This window comes from Erithacus rubecula, assembly GCF_903797595.1.
Source record: "Erithacus rubecula genome assembly, chromosome: 5".
Classification (NCBI taxonomy): domain Eukaryota; kingdom Metazoa; phylum Chordata; class Aves; order Passeriformes; family Muscicapidae; genus Erithacus; species Erithacus rubecula.
In genome coordinates this window covers 14,201,337-14,220,580 of record NC_136687.1, presented here as the reverse complement: position 1 = coordinate 14,220,580, position 19,244 = coordinate 14,201,337, and the positions used below count along the sequence as shown (strand labels likewise).

Sequence of the window (19,244 nt, the reverse complement as noted above, 5' to 3'; positions counted from 1 at the left end):
GGCACGGGGACGGTACCGGCACGGCACGGGCACCGCACGGAAAGAGGGCAGCAGCGCAGGCAGCAGGGGCGGGCCCGGCGCGCACGGCGCCTCATCAGCCCGCGCCGCCGGGGCGGGGGGAGGGCGGCACTGGAGGCGCCCCGAGCGGCGATCCCGGGATCCCGAGCCGCCGCTCCTGACGGTGCGGAGCTGTGCAAAACATATCCGTGACGCATCGGTCTCCACAGTGGGTTTTGGCCCTCTCGTGGCGTGTTCTAGATAGGGGGTCGTACTCCTCTCACAGCCTTAATTTGCATATTGAAGATTCAAATGGAAATTATTTAGGGAAAATAAACCTTTATTTCAAACGCGCGTTATTTTCTATGAGAAAGCAGTAACAATTTCAGGCTGCAAGTACAAAAAGAAAGAAAAATGTGGTAAATGAAAAAAAAAAAAACAACAACCCAATGAAAATTACTGTGAATATATTCTGACAGGAAAATTCACAACAGAATTGCTGTAATATCATAAGTAGATTTATGTTCAGGAAAAGTTCTATATGGAAAATAACTGGTTGGAGTTTTGTTGACAGGTACTGTTTTGTAAGTCTGAAGAGCATCGGACATGCGCTGGACTTCAATTTCACCTGATCCAGACATTCTTTGTTTCTTTCCCTACCCCTGAAGTGTGAAGGATAGATTTTAAGTAATTAACTGTTAATATGTGAGAATAAGACACCTTGTGACAATATGTATAACAATGATTGTTTTTCCATACATTTTTAAGTGGAGTTACACTGTTAGAGCAGCAGAACAGGATGTAGAAGGAGTTGGGCCCGTTCCCTAGGAATCTATTGCATTTCCCACCTCACAGCTCTTTCCACGAAGTGGTACACGGACAAATAACATGTTTTATTAAGGACAGCAGCACTCAGAAACAGTGACTGAGAGAAATTGCATCCAATTTGATTCATCTTGTAAAAATACATTTTTTAACATAAAAGCATAATATTATTTAAATAATCAAAGTGGTAATTAATTGATTAGATTTGTTTATTTTGGCAAGGCTCTTGGATACAATGAACAGTTTTTAGCTCTTTGAACTCCATAGCTTCTCTACATTCATGTTGCTTCTATATATTATTTTGTGCATACAAATGAGGTGGGTGTTTTTGGGGTACATGAAGTTGTGTTTAATTTTATGGGATAGGACCCATAATGTCTTTTAAGTTCTGGGCAGATATTATTCATAAATGTTCTCATCTGGGATTTCAAATTTGCCAAGGTAAGAAGTGCCCCCAGAGAAGTATTCATTTCCACATGTTGAGCATGCATATGATCAGATACACTATATGAAGCATAATAAAAATGTGTAAATAAAGTAGACTACATATATCTAGTTGCACATTTTTGAAATTAGTTTATGAGGTACAAGGGAAAGCTGAAAAGTCTAAGCGATAAACATTCTCATTATTAACCCCAGGGTTAATTTGTAATTGTACATTTCAAATATGTATGACTGCATTTAACCTTTTTTTCTCCACGCAAAATTTCCCAGGGCAAATATTTCATGCATTGACCTGTCAGTGTATCTTAGCAGTGCTTAAACTCAGACAACCTGTGTAGCTGAAAGTTTAATTTAGCCTTACATCTGTCTCATTAAGTTTAGTTCATGAATGGCAATACTTCTGTTGATTCTGAAAATACTATTTTCTCATAGGTCACAACACAGTCACTAGGTGATAATGTTACTTGGTCATTCACCTCGTGCAGCTACAGTATCCCAAAATGATGCTTCATAAATCTGCTATAAGAGAAATCTTCTCTTGGACCTCGACTGCAGATCATGCTCTATTGTTGAAATTATTCAAATCAAGAAATTACAACCCCAATCAGCCCAGTTATCCCCCTTTAACTTCAAGTATATAGTGCATTCTACAGATTATTTCAGAGCTACTGTGACCTACCTAGGAATCCACTCCAACAAATCTTTAATCTTGTCTTCACCTAAATAGTTCCTTGATTCTTCTTCAATAATATTTTTTGGAGGGGGTGAAAATTTGGGGGCCATCAAGCAGTCCATTATCAGTATGAAAATGTGTTGCAATACATGCATATTAGTACTACTGAAAAGCATTTTCAAAGCAATCACTCAATATGGAGGATTTAAGAATCTGCTTTCTTCTCACCTCCTGAAGAGAATTATGTTTAGTAAAAGACAAGTTACATGCCACAATATAATTCTTTCTGTACAGTAATTACATCTAAATTATACATGTTCATAGAACAATTAAAATTACAAGCATTCTACTTGTGTAATTATGCTGCACTTCAAGTTTTTCTGTCTCAAAGCCACTCAGAATTTTCTGGGAGAGGAAGGTGGTGGTACCACAGAGGCCCCTGTGGACAGTTTTCAAGGCAGTACTGTGTTGTTACCATCCAAGATACCTTCCTAACCTGGGTTTGTTTGATGTCTATGCATGTCTTGGCTATTGCACCATCTTTCTGGAGTTGTGGCCCAGGGTACAGTCTGAGTGAAAGCACCAGTAGATTTAGAACAGTTAAGAGGGTAGTATAAAATAGGAACAACTTCTGCTTTGTTAAGTCTCTTTTATGCTAAAATTGTAACAATTCTCTAGACTCATCATAATTTTCCATCTATCTCTTAAAATTTTTAAAATAAATTTAAAAATGATTTTAGTCCTAAAAAAAAAAAAAAAAAAAAAAGTGGGTCATGGTGTCTTGAAGAAGACAGGTTAGTAGGGCTGAGTGCAGAGGCATCCTCACAAATTTCTGCTTCACTCATAATCCCACTAACCTCATAGAGTCAAACCCAGAGGTGGTAGAGGCCATTGAATCCATTCTTAATGGTATATTCCATATTCTTTTCTCAAAAATATTCACTCCTCAGGACCCATGAACTTGTCAAATCCATGTCAAAATTATGGTCTTTCCTAAGAAAGTAACTTTTCCATCCATCACTTTTACTGATCTCAGATAGACTTAACAATTAGCACACTTATGAAGAAAATGAATCTGTCAGATTAGTATTTTCCAGGTTATCTAAAAGCACTATTACCCTTAATCTATTTACTTCCTGAAGCTTCAGGGAAACATTCATCAAGCAGCTAATAATTTTTCCTCATAGACTAATAGCATCCCATATACTTTACATTTCTCACTTCTTTGCCTTGTGGTATTGGATTTCTGTTTTAAAAACAGAAATGTTTTAAAATGTTTTAAAAACATTTCACAGACACTTAGCCTTTGCTGCCCCTTAACATTGGCCTCACAGATGATGTTTTCTTTTTCAATGCTGTATAACATCATCAAACATATATGTCCCTTTCAATATGCTCTAGATAATTCTGTGAAAGTAAATGCCAAACATACATTCTTTCTGTTTTGAAATAACCTTATAGTTTCAAAGATTTGTGATAAACATGTTGTCTTTCTAAGTAAAGAAGACATTTGGTTTGATGAAATATTTTACCTTAGTTTTCTAAAATACCCCAAAGTGCAAATGTTTTAAAAACTGAGAAACAGCATATATTCACTGAGGATATCAGTCTGTTTTGAGAATAATGATATTTATAGCCTTTTTTTTTCACAGACATGTTAGTTGCTGGTATTGTAGACTGACATCTTCACTCAGGTTTATAAATAAATCATCTATCCAAAACAAAGGCTGAAGAGCCAAGAAATTGTTCCTGTCACAACAGTTGACTTGATAGTTTTGTGTAGATTTGTTAGTACATGATATCTTCTGCTGTAACATTCACTTCTTCTGTTTTAGTCTTAATTTTGGGGAAATGAATCCCACTAATGGCAATTAGCAGCAAATTCACGGCATGTGCTGTGGCACTTGCCACACAAATCCAAAAACAGTCTTCAAATTGTTCTTCTAAGATAACGAACCGAAAGACATTTTCCCGAAAATTGGCAATTCTTTCTGTGAGGTGATGAAGTTTCACAGCAGCCATGAAGCTGGTGACTGCAAGTACTACAAATCCACCTGCAACAAAATGAAATAAGTATTCACTATTATCAAATCAAAACAAGACAGATATTTTGGTCTTGCTTCAAAAGACTCATTGACTACATCAGTGAGCACTACATAGGGTAGGAGTAGAAAAAAGGAATGGCTTAAACACCTTCAGAATACTTAGGCTTTATTGTATGGGCAAACATACTTTCATCCATGACATAAAACCTAAAGGTATTCTTAGTTCCTATTAATTGTTGACTAGACCAAAAAAAAAGCCAAGATGCCACCTGGAAGTTTTGTTTCGATAGGTCTGAATTCACCACCAACTTCATTGTTTTCACAAGTATTTAAATCAAAGAGGTATTTACTAAGGCAAAAAAAGAAACTTATATCATTTTCTATGAATGTGACTATAGAAAAACACTGGAAAATTACTTTACCTGCAAGGAAGTTCCAAAGACATGCTCCTGCTGGACCGTTAATAGCCCGGTAAGGAACTTTTATTGCGTTAAGAATGCAGAATCCAAAACTGACCAGAGAAAAGAAAATGGCCACACAGAGGAACATTATGATCATCACATGCAGGCCTGTATTCAACTTTTTCACCATGTGTGGGAAAACTGCCAAGAAAAAATAAAGTGTCTATTCAGTGTATAGGTTTTCTTGATGATGGTAAACGTCACACTGTGTTGGTGCTTCAAATTCAACTTGTATTTAAGGAAGACTACTTTTTATGGAGATGTGGAATTCAGCTAGTTGCACAAATCTCAGTTCCTGATGCTTTATTTTTCAGTTCATCAGACAAACCAGGGATATCTTGCTACAGGAATAATCCTTTACACAGGATCTGTAAACAAGGATTCAGGCTTAAGCCTTGTTTATTTATCTAGCAGTGTTAATGTCTTTATCTCTACTGCTGTATTGTGTGCTGCATACTTTCCTGCCTCTTTTTCACCTCTGTTCTTGGTACCAAACTCCTGGTTTTGAACTTCTCATTCCTCATGCTTTTAATCTCATCCATTTGAAGTCTGATAGTTTCTTTGTTCCCTTGCTGCCTAAAATAGTATCACCTTTTTTCTATCTTTATTTTCTCATGTTATTCTTCTTTTTTTATTTTTTTTTTCTAATCCTCTCTTTACTGCTGGCTTCAGTGAGATCTGCTTTGATTTAATACATCCTAATCCCACAGGTTTGCCCTTTAAGATTCCCTTCTTGGTTTCTCATCTAGTGTTTATGGCTCCTTCATGCTTTTCTGGGCATCTGGCAGTGTTTTAGCTACAGATGTAGGAAGCTTGTAAAGTATTGCAGTCAGGTGGGTTTTAGGTGAAGCACTCCCATGTTTTGCTGTAAGCACAAGCTCTTCCTCAGCAGCCTGTCCCTCACTTGTCTCTAGAGAACAGTAATTTTCTTGGCTCTATCTTCACAGGCACAATTCCTTTGCTGGAGGGCCAGATTGGCCAGCAGCAGGAAATGTACACCTGAGTGTTTACTTTATCCTGCAGCCCTCTAGTAACAGAATCAGAAGAAATCTGAGTAGGGAATTGTAGGTGACATATTGACTGACACATAAGAGAGAGGCTGATGGAGAGGAACCCTAAAATCTTGATCACAAGGAGATCAAGAGGAGACCTTCAGCTAGCATAGCACTGCACACTCATACATTTGCTTTGAAGAACTCAGTGCCTAATTACTAAAAAGTTCCTACAAAGAAGGTATACTATGTTATAAACAAATAAATAAATTCCTACCTGTGGTGCATAACTGACAAAAACCCCAAAATCCAAACAAGCCACCTAAAAAAGTAGGCAGCAATAGTTGGTAGATGTCACTATGAACTTTGGGCATATAATTTGATCATGATGACATGACAGAATTATAGTAGATTATGTAGAAAAATAAAACATACTGTACAAAATCTTATACTGTAGAAAAAAATCCCATACAAAAGTGATGTGTTTCAACAGATCTAACCTTTCAGTGGCTCTGGGGTTGTAGTTGGGCCCGATGCACAGAAGAGCTGCAGAAAACTCTGACAACAAGAAATGTGGGGAGTAAAAGAGAATCAGAAGTATATATGAGAAATGAGAATCAAAAAACTAGGTTGCTTTCTGACTGGAAAATTACTGTCAGAGTGACAACAAAGCACATGGAATTAAGCCTCCTTAGAAACCATCAGAGATTTTAGGGTAGTTGTAAGGATTATGTGGTCTCTTTTCTGAGTCTTGCAGCCAAGAACAATGACCTGCCCAGTGAGTCTGGCTTAGTACACAGAAATAAGAATCCATGAGAAGGATATGGCCATGGAGACTTCTGATACAATCCTGCTATGCAGAGGCAAAATGCCTGGCTTCCCCAGCTGGTTCTCAGGGCTTGACTCAATTGTCAAAACAGAAGCATCTTGTGCCAACTTAGGTGCCTGATGACCATCATAACAACCCCATGGGTCTAACATGCATGCTGCATTATAGATGAGACACTTCCCAAAGCTGCAGCTGGAGGCCAGATGATACATCCTGAGGGGTACAGAAGAGCAGTGAACACCTATTATGGCAATTGACTGACACTCTCCCAGCTAAAAGAGAGTGTGCCACCCATAAGTCTACTCTAGTGAATGTTAATAGAGTGAAAAGGGATATACCAATTACAGTAAATTATTGCCATTTGAAATTCTGAAGTGTCAGAGGTACTGCAACACTGAACCACATGATGTGTTAGCTTTGTCTTGATCTATGGTACCAGTGAAGTCCACATTCCCCATGCAAAGTCTCACAGTTCTTCTTCCCCAGTAATTTCAGAATGCTTGGAGATGAAGGGGGACATCCAAAAAAAAAAAAAAAACCAGTCAAGTCAAACCCAGAACCCCCAGTCCTGCTCAACACTGTGCAAAAGTAACAGCTTTGTGTACTGTTGCTTGAAACCAGTATTGCGAAAATATCAAACTCAATAGAGTTATTAAAATATTTTAAATGGAAAATATCTGGAACACTTGTTGACCAAAATACACATTTGTGCCTACTGCACTTAATGTTTTACAGTTCTAACAAACAATTATTACTAATTCCAGTGAGAGCTCTGTTTGTCTAAGGAGTGCTGGCTCACATCCTCCAATTGCAAATCGATGTACTTCAGAACGACTGTGGAACATTATCCCTTCCTCTCAGATTGCACAGTAAAGAAGTCATAAAGTTCATTAAACAGTCCAGAAAGCTGCACAGAGTTTTAAAGGAGATTGGCTATTGTTTTTTTTCATTTTCTCTGCCAGAATGGGGTGAAACAACTGGGACTGGATGAGCATGACTGCTACATCCATGTCATGAAGTTGCAGTTGCAGTCAGAGCTTGAGCAATAATTTGGTTACTGTAAAGTGACCAGTCCAAATTTATTCAGTTTAACAAATGGTCATGCTGATCTAAGCTGAGGTTGCTCTGGTTCTTTTTTCCATTCCCTCTGAATTCACATCTGCCTTCAGGTTTTTACAGAAGTTCTTGTGCAGTTGTGTAGTCACATATGATCCTATGGGAAAACAAGTATTTATTTTTGTAGATTTTAATTTTTTGGCCAGTTTAACTTCTGAACTACCTCACCTCAACTACCAGAGCCATTGCAAAGGATGGGTCAGGGAGAGGGTGAAACTGCATCTTGTGAAGCTTCATCTTGAGTTGGTTTAAGTTTCATTGAATCTGTACACTGAACTAAAAATCTTCAATGCAAATTACCATTTTCACTATAGAACAGGATGTGTGAAATTTGTAAGTCAACCAGTGTACAGCTCAGTGCTTTCAAGACCAAGAAAATCTTCTAAGTTAAAGGGAATACATTTAGAAGAGTTTCTACATTTGTTAAGAGTCCAGCAATCTTTTGTCTCCCAACTCAATAGAAAAGAAGGTAAGAATTTCTTCAACATGTTAACAAAGCGATATGTGCTATTGTAGACATTTGCATTAAGACAGCCAGAGAAATATAGAAATGTGTCCAGCTGAATAAATCTCTGCTTCTTAAAGGGAAAAAAAACCCCTCATAAGAGTTCAAGAGAGAAGGCAGGGACAGAGGCAGAGAGATGGCGGAGCTAAAGTTGGCAAAGGAAAAAGTCAGTCAAGGGGAAAGTATGATTTACAGGGTCATCTCCAAATGACTTTCACCCTCTTCACAAGGCTAGAAGGAAACTCTCCATCTAGCCCTAGGGACATTTTCCCCCAGCTTGATTCCAGGATTACAGAATTTAGCCATAGCAAAAAGCATTCCTGAAATGATAGAAATTTTATATTCACACTCAAAACATCAAACCATAAAGACTTCATATTTAATAATAATAATTTGCATTCTACAAGTTCTGTAAACAAACAGAATAAAGTGCTAAATTTGAACTAGACTTTAGACTAAATATTCAACCAAAATTGTACTTACTCGTGAATTTGGAACGCCGCCCCCCCAAGCCACACTGGCGTATTTTGCCACCCCGGAAGAGTCCGTAGTAAATTTCTCCAATGAACTTGACCAGCTCTGGATCTGTGGCATTGACCAATTCAGCTCCTGTTTTGCAAAGGATCTTTCCAGTCATCCATTTTGGGGTCCCCATTGCAACAACAATCAAGATAAAAGACACAAAACTTATTAGAGAAGCCAAGGCAAATAATGTCTTTTTAAAGCAGCCAGGCATCCTAGTGCTTTCAAGGGATCATCGGCAAGCTCTTTCTGCAGCAGTCAGACGTATTTCCCATTTTTCATTATGCTCCGAAATCCACAGCCAAATACCAGGCATTTCAAAATACTTCTTTTTGTATTTTGAAGGTCCAGCAATTAATCTGTATGGTTAAAAATCAAGGAAAATATACATTTTGCTGCAACAGCATCCTGAAATGGTTGCAAGTAATGGCTTCATTATATTGTAGTGCGGTGATGCTTCTTTCTGCAGCAAGTAATCCTATCTCTAGGGCCTGTCTAATATTTCCTCAGGGGTTCAATTGTTTAACTGCTCAAATGACATCAAGTTTTTTACTGCAGCTTCATGTGAAGAAAATTTACAGAAGAATCCAGTTTCTTAGATTATTTTAAAAAGTGGGTAAATATCTGTGTGCAAGGGACAAAGCATTAAAACAGCATAATTTGGCTGAAGGATTCTGCTGTCGCCTCAGCCGCGCTGAGCTTCTGGGCGTTTGCTCCCAGCCGGCCTGTAAATGTCACTGCGGGCAGAGTTATCCGAGGACAGCAGGGATGGGTCTGGAACCTGCTGAATGAGAGCGGGGCGCTCCAAGCCCCCGCAGCCGGCCAGCCTGGCCAGCCGTGCACAGCCCGGGGCACTCATCAGGGATAACTCAAGCGACAGGTGCGATCCTTGAGCGCTAAAGAAAACCGGCCGGCACTTCTACGGTTACTGCTACCCGAGCCCTGAGGGAACCTTCGGAACCGCTGATTAATTCATTAACTAACAGCAGCAGGAGCCTTGGAGCGCCGCCCGGCCCGGCCCCTCGCACCGCCCACGGCGGGCGCTGCCGCCCCTCGCCCGCCCCGTGGGGCGGCCCATCCGCGCCGGGGAGAGCAGTGCTGGAGCACGGGCATGGCGGCGGGCAGGGTGCTGGTGTACGGCGGCAGAGGGGCGCTGGGCTCCCAGTGCGTGCGCTACTTCAAGGCCAAGAACTGGGTAAGCGCTGGGCCGGGAGGTGGCGAGGCGGGGAGCCCCGCGGGGGAGCGGCCGTGCCCGCCGGGCCGGGCGCCGCAGGCCGCGGGCCGCTAACGCGCCGTTCCTGTCGCCGCGGCAGTGGGTGGCCAGCATCGACCTGGCGGAGAACGCGGACGCCAGCGCCAACGTGGTGGTGAGAGCGACCGACTCCTTCCCCGAGCAGGCCGAGCAGGTGGGTCGGCGGCGGGCGCGGTGGAGCGGGGCACCAGCCACCTTCCCCCGGGTGTGCGCATCCCTTCGGCCGAGCCGCGCACGGAGCCGCCCCGGGTGTGCGCATCCCTTCGGCCGAGCCGCTCACGGAGCTGCCCCGGGTGTGCGCATCCCTTCGGCCGAGCCGCGCACGGAGCTGCCCCGGGTGTGCGCATCCCTTCGGCCGAGCCGCGCACGGAGCTGCCCCGGGTGTGCGCATCCCTTCGGCCGAGCCGTGCGCGGAGCCGCCCCGGGTGTGCGCATCCCTTCGGCCGAGCTGTGCACGGAGCCGCCCCGGGTGTGCGCATCCCTTCGGCCGAGCTGTGCACGGAGCTGCCCCGGGTGTGCGCATCCCTTCGGCCGAGCCGCTCACGGAGCTGCCCCGGGTGTGCGCATCCCTTCGGCCGAGCCGCGCACGGAGCTGCCCCGGGTGTGCGCATCCCTTCGGCCGAGCCGTGCGCGGAGCGTCCCTTGGGTTTGTGCATTCCTTTCGCTGCTGCCCGCAGTGAGCAGGGGCTGCGGGGATGGGTCCGGCTCCGTGCAGGAATCAGGAGCGCGGTCGGTGGCGGTCGTGCGGCCCTACCGCGAACCTCCAAGGTCCTGCTCGTCGCTTCTTTTTAATTTGGTGTAATTCCTTTGAACTGAATACGCAGAAAAAGCTTGGTCCGGGATATTGGAGGCTCAGCACATAAGGCAGTTTTGCTTTGTTTTTGTCTTGACTTTTAAAAGTTACAGTCTGAACCAGGTGAGTTGTAATGAAGATGAGTAAGGACATCTTAAAATGCAACACTTCTTTCAAAAAGCCTAACTTATAAATGTGTTATGTATAAGTAGATGTCATGCTCAAAGTATATGAGCCTAAGCCTTGAAGAATCCCTAGGGGAATGCACTGGTTTCTGCAAAGGTGAATTGGGAGAATCTAAGCCAGCCTAAGAGAATATTTTGCTTTATTCTCAATAGAAAGGATTAATTTTTTACATTTTAAGTTTCAAACCAATTCCTGTTACCAATATACTGAGTATGTAGCCAATATGGCTTTTTTATATCCACACAACTCCTATAGCTTTGGAAGAGTAACACAGAATGTTCACAATACAATTTTCAATGTGGTTTTGCAAAAGCTATTGTTTCTTCATCACTTGTTGAGAGATGGATTGTTTGCTACTTACTTTGACAGAAAAAATTTGTAGCCAGCAAATTCATTGCCAGCTATGAGGTCATATTTAAAAGAGAACAAATTATGGATATCTAAAAGCTCAAATTTTAGTTGCCGAGCTCAAACTGATGGTTGTGGTCTAGACAGAAGCAATCAGGAGGCTAATCTTTAGTTGTTTTTCTTGCACTGTCATCAAAAGTGACACCAGTAGTTCTGGTCAGACCTGGAGTTTCATTTCCCATCTTAAGCAACACCATACTTGGAAGAGAACCTGTCAAAAGGAAGTCAATAATAATTTTTGCTAACAACAGAGGTAAGGGTCAGGTGTTTCAGCCCTGATTATTTCCAGTGCCATCACACTCTATCGCTTTCATTAGTCTCACTTTCATCTATGGTTATTTTTCAACTCAGTTGTTTAGAGTTCATGAATCTAAATATCAATTTTCTATAGCTGTTTAAATTGCTGTGTTAGTCGAATACATACGTAGGAAACAGTAGCTTTAAGGCATTTGTGGTGTTTATTTCTTTACCTCACCAGTCCAGTGTTTTCAGTATGTTCTTGTTCTGTGTGTTGAAGGTGACAGCAGAAGTTGGAAAGCTTCTTGGTGAAGAAAAGGTGGATGCAATCTTGTGTGTAGCAGGAGGATGGGCTGGAGGCAGCGCCAAAGCCAAGTGTAAGCCTTTGGTACAGACATGCTTGTGAAAACATGAATGATACCTGAGAGAAGTCCTTAAAAATCTTTCTTCCTGAGTCCAGAAGAGGACAAAAGCATAGAAGTATAAAGTAGCTTAGTAGCAGTGCTTCTTAGTGCGTCTCTGAATTTTTGCTTTCTGTTGAGTTTGCACAGCATTTAGTTTCTTCAGTAATGTTTGTTGATGCAGTAATTTTTATCAAAAAATTTTGATGCTTTCTGAAGGAGCTCTGCATTGTTATCTATGAGCTGACTTTTGCTGAGATTACTTGTGTCAGGTAATTTATAAAAGACACACTGATGTTGTTTTATGTAATTGTTTTATGCATAAAACTTTGATACTGGAAGAGACTGCCTGTCCATGCTACAAAAAAAACCCTTCAGATTAAAAAAAGGCTTTTAAACATGTAGTATTCATAATTAAATTTGTACTTTGTCCACTACTGTCAAGATACAAGAAGAAAAGTAGCTTTGTTTTCTGTCTGGAGTAAATCTGGTAAAATGTGTCCCTTTCTTCCTCCTTCTGCTTTGGATGTTACAGGCTCAAAGAGAAAAAGAGATAAAAAAGACAAATGAATATTTTACAGTGTGGAGGTAGAAAATGGTAGAAAGCATGTTTTCATAATGCTGTTGCACTCTGTGTAACAGTGAGGAAATCAGAGTTTAAAATCTTTCTTTGGCTAATTTCACTAATTCTCTTCCTAATCAGCTTTATACAAAAACTGTGATCTGATGTGGAAGCAGAGTGTTTGGACATCGACTATTTCCAGCCACCTTGCCACGAAACATCTGAAAGAAGGGGGCCTCTTGACTCTGACAGGAGCCCAAGCTGCTTTGTCTGGGACCCCAGGTAAAATGCTGTGCATGGCAGCTGCAGGGACACCTGCAGCAGATAGAGGTGGTTGTTTACCTGAGCATTCCTGTTTGTGGAGCAATAGCTTCACACCCCAGTTTCTTGACATGTAGCACAAATTGAACCCTGGTGCTGAAATGTGTAAGGAAAGTAGCCAGGTAGCAATATTGAATCCCTTGAAGCTGTAGTGAAAGCACATAGTATTTAAACAGTATTTGACTTGCATTGGTGAAATGTACTTGGCTAGCATATGATACAGAAAAAAGTTTGGAAGATAATGAAGACTATAAGCACACAGCAATGTAAGTACCATGCTTAGACAAAGTTAAATTGCCTATTTGTATTCTGAAAGACAGTCCTTGATTAACCAATTTTTCTGTTGGTGATGACTCAGCTGATTCTGATAACTATGCTTGTCCTGTTAGTGTTCTGATTCCAATCTACCTTTGCTTCAGAAATAGATAAGATTGTTGACTGTTGGCTTTGTCCTCAGCTAGCTATTTAATAGGAATTTTATTGGATTTTTTAATCTTTCTCCTCAACCATGTTGGCCTGCATGGAGGAAGAAATGTGGGAGCAATTTAAAATTACAAAAAAAAGACACTGACACACAAGCCCACAGGCAGCAAGAGGAAAGTTTGAGACAAATACTCCTTCCCAAGCTTTTATTAGTGTCATTTCAACAATATTTTAAAAACACAAATACTAAGACTTTAAAACATTTACAATCTATGAATATTCTTGAAAACTTTGCCTTAAACTCTTTGGGTAAAAATATTCTATATATTTTCTAGTTAATGAATAATCTTTTGTGTTCATAATGGCATCTGCTATAGTCAAAGATAAAAGGCTTATTTTTGAGAATAGGCAGAATAATTTACAGTGAACTGCTACATGACTGTACACAAATGAAAAAAACATGTGAATTCTGGCAAACTATGACAGTTTGGGTGGTCTTGGGAGGTAGGGACCACAACACAGGAATCAAAGTGATGAGCCTTCCTGTTTTGAACTAGCTGGTTTCAGCTAGTCTGGATTTTTCTAAAAGTCACAGCAGTGCTTTGGGCAAACACATGCAACTTATTAACATCAGGAAGAATTGGGAAAGAGTTGTTGCTCAACTTTTGCAAATATGCCTTATTAGCCTTGTTATGACTGGCTGTTCTGGAAGAAATGGTCTTTTTGTTTGTTGTTAATGAGGTTTTTCTTCTATGAGAATATCTTGCCTCACATAATGCAAACTGAACACTGAAAATTACATGGTCAGTGACAGAAGCAGTGTGAACATGATGTCTGAGAAATGTATCAGGCATAAAACCGTTTCTAAGAAAATGTAGAATGTTTGGTTTAGGCAGGACAAGATAGGAATATGATATACATGTGAATATTTTTACCATAACAATAAGTGAGCTAGTGCTGTCCATGATTTCTCCTAATAAAAATGGATGATATATAATACATCTAATTACATTATAGAAGTATTTCTATTATATTCACAATTCTTCTTTAGGAACATTGGAAAGGGGCTGAATACTGTATAGATGGGTAGGAAGAAGGACATTCAGTTGAAGTAGACAAAATACATTCATGTTCTCTTTATCTGTGTCTGGACTTCTTGACAGATACATGCCTTGAGACATCTGGGACCTCTAGCACCCAGATTGTCCAGATCTTGTTTTCCTGAGCAGTGTGCCTTATGCTCTGTTTCCTGCTGTTCTTACACTGCTAGATGCTGGCAGCCTAGAAGGCATCAGTTTTTAGGAAAAAGTTTGTTTTCCCTGCACATTATTTATTAATTTTCTGTCAAGAGAGTTGAGTTTTTTTGTAGCTTTCTCCACAGGGCTTGTCAGACCTGGGATACTGACCGAGTGAATTCCAGATTTGAGAGGGAAGTGAACTGTATCTGTTTGGGTCCAAACTGACAAAACCTTAGTTATATGATGAAAAATTAATAGAAGAGTGCCTTATTAAAGTCTATGAGCATCTTACTCTGTTAAATTTGTAAACTTGGTCCTGTAAGTCACATCCTTCAGGGTGCATTTGGATACATTGAGTAAACATGCTTGGCTTGGTAAGCTGCTTATTCCTGTCGTGCTAAGTTAACTGAGTTCTGTGATAGTTACTGGATGTCTACTTAAACCTTTTTATCAATATTATAATTTTGTCTTTTAATATGTTTTAAAAGTCTGATTCTTTTCTGGCTTTGGTAAGTGGTCTTAATATTTATCAAAGAGTCTTTGTGATGTTACTGCTGATATTGAGGAATGTTCTGATTGTGCTCTAATTTGCCTGTTTTTAATTTTTAGGGATGATTGCCTATGGCATGGCCAAAGGAGCAGTGCATCAGCTTTGTCACAGTTTGGCTGGTGCCAGCAGTGGGCTGCCACCTGGTTCTGCTGCAGTTGCCATTTTACCGTAAGTGGTTGCTTAGTTGTCTGCCTGTGTTGTTTAATTTAATTACTGCTGTAACCTAGAGCTTCACAAATATGTTTGCAGTGTCATATTCACAGCACACAAACAGCCTCTCAGACTACTCACAGAGAAAGGATGCATCTTGACTGGATGAACAAAGTTATGCAAGTCACCCTAAAAATGATTACGTTTTCTTTGCCTTTGCAAAACAGTAGTGGATGTTAGGATTAAAATTTGATTTACTTTTAACCAGTTTAACTGAAGCCATGCATTAATGTGTGGTTTCTTTATTTCAGTATAGACAGAACTGTAACAATGAGATGAGCTGTTCAGCAGTTTTAGACTTTGTGATAATAGTAAGGCAAAGGATTGACAGGTTTTCACTTGATCAAAGATGCTTCTTCATAATGTGCTGCATACCTGTGCTTGAATGGTAAAATTAGGTTACTTTGAGGATCTGCAAACCAAAGAAGTTTAGCTTGTATTTACCAGCTTTCATTTTTGTCAGGAAAGCTAGTAAAAAGGGGATGGTCTAGTAGGTCTAATTTTATCAGTCTGTTGCAAAAATTAAAAGTATTTTTCTTGCCAGGTCTATGACTCATTCAGGACCCAAAATGTAAGACTAAAGAGTTCTGTACAGAAATTTGTTACACTACCTGAATTCTCTACTTTTGATTTCCTCATACACACTCTTTACACACTTTTTCAGGTCAGACAGGAATGGCATTAAATGTGTTTGGCTAATTGACACCACTTTCTAGAGAGTTTTATAGGCAGGCAGATGCCAAGATCACTGGATTCTTGTGCATGATGCATTCTGTAGTTCTCACACAAAACTTAAATGAATTTTTGAGAGGGTAAATACACCTTGAATTGTCAACAGCATTTCAGTGAGGGAGTTCTTGAAAGTTAACCCTTTCATGTCATTGTAGTGTAAATATGTATTGTCAGAGTCAAAACTTCCTGTGTTTATGCACTCAGTCTCTCAAAAGTGTGGATGTAGTGCATGTGTGCTGTGCAGTACATGTGAAAAAGCTTATGGCTGCCATTCCCCATCTGCATGAGAGAGGTGGGAAGGGAGCTGCAAGCTCCAGTGGGCAGTCCTCAGCCAGCCAGGAAACTGGGGGGTTCTTAGTTGAGCCTTGGACATACATTGAAACTAATGCCTGTGTTCTGTTAACACACAGGGAGGATACAAGGGAAATACACAGCATGTGGTGTAAGAGTCAAGCACATATTACAGTAGTGAATTGAAACAGGTGGTGCTCATCAGAAATGTGATATATAAATAAAAGGCTTGCTTATCTTCTTTAATCACAGGGTTACCTTAGATACACCAGCAAACAGGAAATCAATGCCTGATGCAGATTTCAGCTCCTGGACACCCTTGGAATTCATTGCAGAGTGAGTACCTGTGGGATAACTAAAGAGTTCCTCACTGTCCTTTTAGCTGCTGCATTTCCCTGTTTGTTTTAAATAGCTGTCGTGGATTAGGGTGGATTTTTTTCCTCCATCATCTTATTGTGTATCTTTCTAAACCACATTGGGTTTAATTGCACAGGCTTCCTAACTGGAGAAAATTAGCCTAACTCCATCAACTTCAGGTTCTCTACATGAGTTATTCCAGCAAGGAAGATAGCCTTAAGCAGCTGGAAGCTGGAGAATTTCCTAAAGCCTGTAGACAAATTAAATTGCAGAGAGCAGGTGTAGGAGACACCTGGCTTAAAGATAAACTGCAAATAAGCATGTCAGCTTGGGTGGGATTCTTTTTCTTCTAAACATATTTTACTGCCCAGTTTATGGCATGTTAGTTTAATTCTCTCAACTGGCAACATTTCTGTTCTTGTTTAGAAAACTTTAGTAAAGAGTTTTTTTTTTTACTATCCACAAAAACTTGTCCTGAATGATACTGCAAAATGCTGAAACTTCAACTGTAGCTCCTGTAATGGCAGGCTGAGATTATCTGCCTTACTGTTCTCATCCCTCAGGGTTAGAGAAGGTGCAGCATGAGTGTTGCCCCCTGCCATGTGATGGGGAGTAGCAGAGTTTCTGCTGAGGGTGAGCTCTTACACATTTAAAAGTCTTTTGGAAGTGACAGTGGAATTGAATTTATTGCTAATGGTTAGGGAGTAGTTTAGTTCTGATACCAGATTTCTGTTTTTGTAAATTTATTTAAGGTGGATGCCAGAGATGGAAATGGTTTTAGTTGCAGCTGTTTATTTCAAGCCTCTGCAGTTGTCTGTTGAGGCTTTTTAACACAGGCTCCATCAATTGAATTTAGCTGGCCTGAAAATGTTCAGAAAAAGATCCTTAATTTACTGTGCTCTAGGGACAGCTTAGCTAGAGTTGCAGTGTTGCAAATTCATTTTTTAGGTTTTACTTTTAAGTAATTTGTCCTTACAGAAGAATTCAGTTGATTAGTTTGTTTTGTTCTAATTCCCTGAAGTCTAACCCCAGTTCTCTGAAAACTGAAAATCTCACTGTGTAACATCAGCATCTGTTGCCAACATCTGCATCTTGGGAAGGACAAAGGAAATCCTTATTTTTTATTATTATTATAAGGATCCTATTATAAGGAGATATATATATATTATATCTATTATATCCTTTTTTTTTGTATTGGAAGGGCTGAAGGACCTGAAAAATACACTTCACTTTCTCTACTTGATTTTGAGAAAGGAGTTTATGGTACATTTTGATAAGGAGTCTCCTTGTCTGCTACCTAGAATGTGTCCATCTTACTCAGCACTATTTTAAATGTCTTAATACTTTTTTTCCTTCTACTGAGACCACTTTCTCAATTAAATAACAAAATGTTTAATGGCCTGTTGTTAGGGTAATGGGTTTAGCAACTCTGTCCTAGCCATAAAACTGTATTTCTTTTATATATGTGGTATAAAGGCTAGTAGCTCCTCCTTCACCTTTTCTGAATTTTTTTAACCGGGAAAAAACCTAGCCACTCTGACATTTTGAGTCCCTGGCCTTTTGCTCTGAGATATTTTGGAAATCCTGTGTGCTCTAAAGCCCCCTGTTTTTTTCTGGGCCCTCTGTCTTATTCTGAGGGTCTGAATCCAGTGATCACATCAGAGATATCACTAGAGAGAGCAGTAGGAAAAGGAGGAAAAGTAATAGGCTTGCATTTTATTTTTCCTGTCAATGCACCTGACAGTAGTCGCAATTTTTTTGTTTTCCCTCACCCTGTTTTATGCATTTATTTTAAAACAGAACCTTTTATAACTGGATAACAGGAAAGGATCGACCAAGCTCTGGCAGTCTAATCCAGGTGATAACTACAGGTGGGAAGACTGAACTAGTTTCAGCAGCACATCTTTGATGTCAGTCACTTAAAATGATGAAACTTCAGCAAAGGAGAAGCTGTGGAAAATCCGTCCACCAGTATAATCTGAATGGTCTTCTGTATCCAGTGTTTGTAGTTATTCCATTAATGGAAGCAGATTTCAAGTAATATTTCTGTGCTGTCAGTTGTGAGCTATCAGCATTTGTTTACCAAATAATACCAACTTGTCTCTAAATGCAGGCTTAAAGTCTGTAGATGTCCTAATTCTGAGCATTATATGGCAATTTACCTGTTTTCTGTGAAATGGGAAATGTGCTTAACTATGTCATGTGATTGCATACATAATGGTTGGATTTTTTTCTCTGTCAGTAAGTGTTTCTGGAAACTTACTGTGACTCTTCCAGTATTCTGTCTTCTTCTGTCTGAGAATGTAACCCCACCCTTGCACGTTATGTTGGCTGTAGCCATAGGAAACACAGCAGTCATGTATCATGTCCTAGTCATGTAACACTTTTCTTGTCAATGTTCCACTTGAGTTAGTGGAACTGAATAGAGATTGCTCACACTAGAAGGAATTCCTAATTTGCCTTACTGTTCATAAGATGCTCTCAGGCCTACAGTTGTAGGGTAAAACAGTCATTCTGTCAATTGAATAGTATGTCTTTCTCTTGATGGTTCTTGATTTTTTTCAAAAAGTAAAGTGCCGAAAAGTAGTAGAAAAAAGCATACATGCACTTGAAAATGGAACTTTTTGTGCTAAATAAATATATATTGTTTTATGTACTGGGTTGTCTCCATTACTGTAATCCCAATATCTTGATAACATTTTAAAGGGTTTAGTTGAATATACTTTGCAGTTGTGGTAAAGGACTTTAACTTTTATTCATATTTAATTCTGATCATGGTGCATTAAGTATATTTCTGTGTATGCCAGAGGTCTACCAGCCATGTGTACAGGCAAGCCTTCAGCTGGGGCAAATGTTTTCTTAAATCCAGCCATG

General features: G+C 40.1%; 2 protein-coding genes across 2 annotated transcripts; one reads left to right on the top strand and one right to left on the bottom strand.

Annotated features, from left to right (window-relative positions):
• Nucleotides 1-822: 822 nt before the first annotated feature.
• Nucleotides 823-9,318, bottom strand: CLRN2 (clarin 2). Its single transcript, XM_079306407.1, has 3 exons — nt 8,371-9,318; nt 4,407-4,586; nt 823-3,993 (listed from the first exon to the last, which is right to left on the bottom strand). The coding sequence occupies exons 1-3, from the start codon at nt 8,621-8,623 to the stop codon at nt 3,728-3,730; spliced, it is 699 nt and encodes a 232-aa protein (XP_079162533.1). The 5' UTR covers nt 8,624-9,318; the 3' UTR covers nt 823-3,727.
• A 126-nt stretch (nt 9,319-9,444) lies between these two features.
• Nucleotides 9,445-19,026, top strand: QDPR (quinoid dihydropteridine reductase). The gene is made up of 7 exons (XM_079306406.1): nt 9,445-9,604; nt 9,723-9,815; nt 11,566-11,662; nt 12,390-12,530; nt 14,840-14,948; nt 16,266-16,349; nt 18,171-19,026. Exons 1-7 carry the CDS (start codon nt 9,521-9,523, stop codon nt 18,277-18,279), a joined length of 717 nt encoding a protein of 238 aa, XP_079162532.1. The 5' UTR covers nt 9,445-9,520; the 3' UTR covers nt 18,280-19,026.
• Nucleotides 19,027-19,244: the final 218 nt, after the last annotated feature.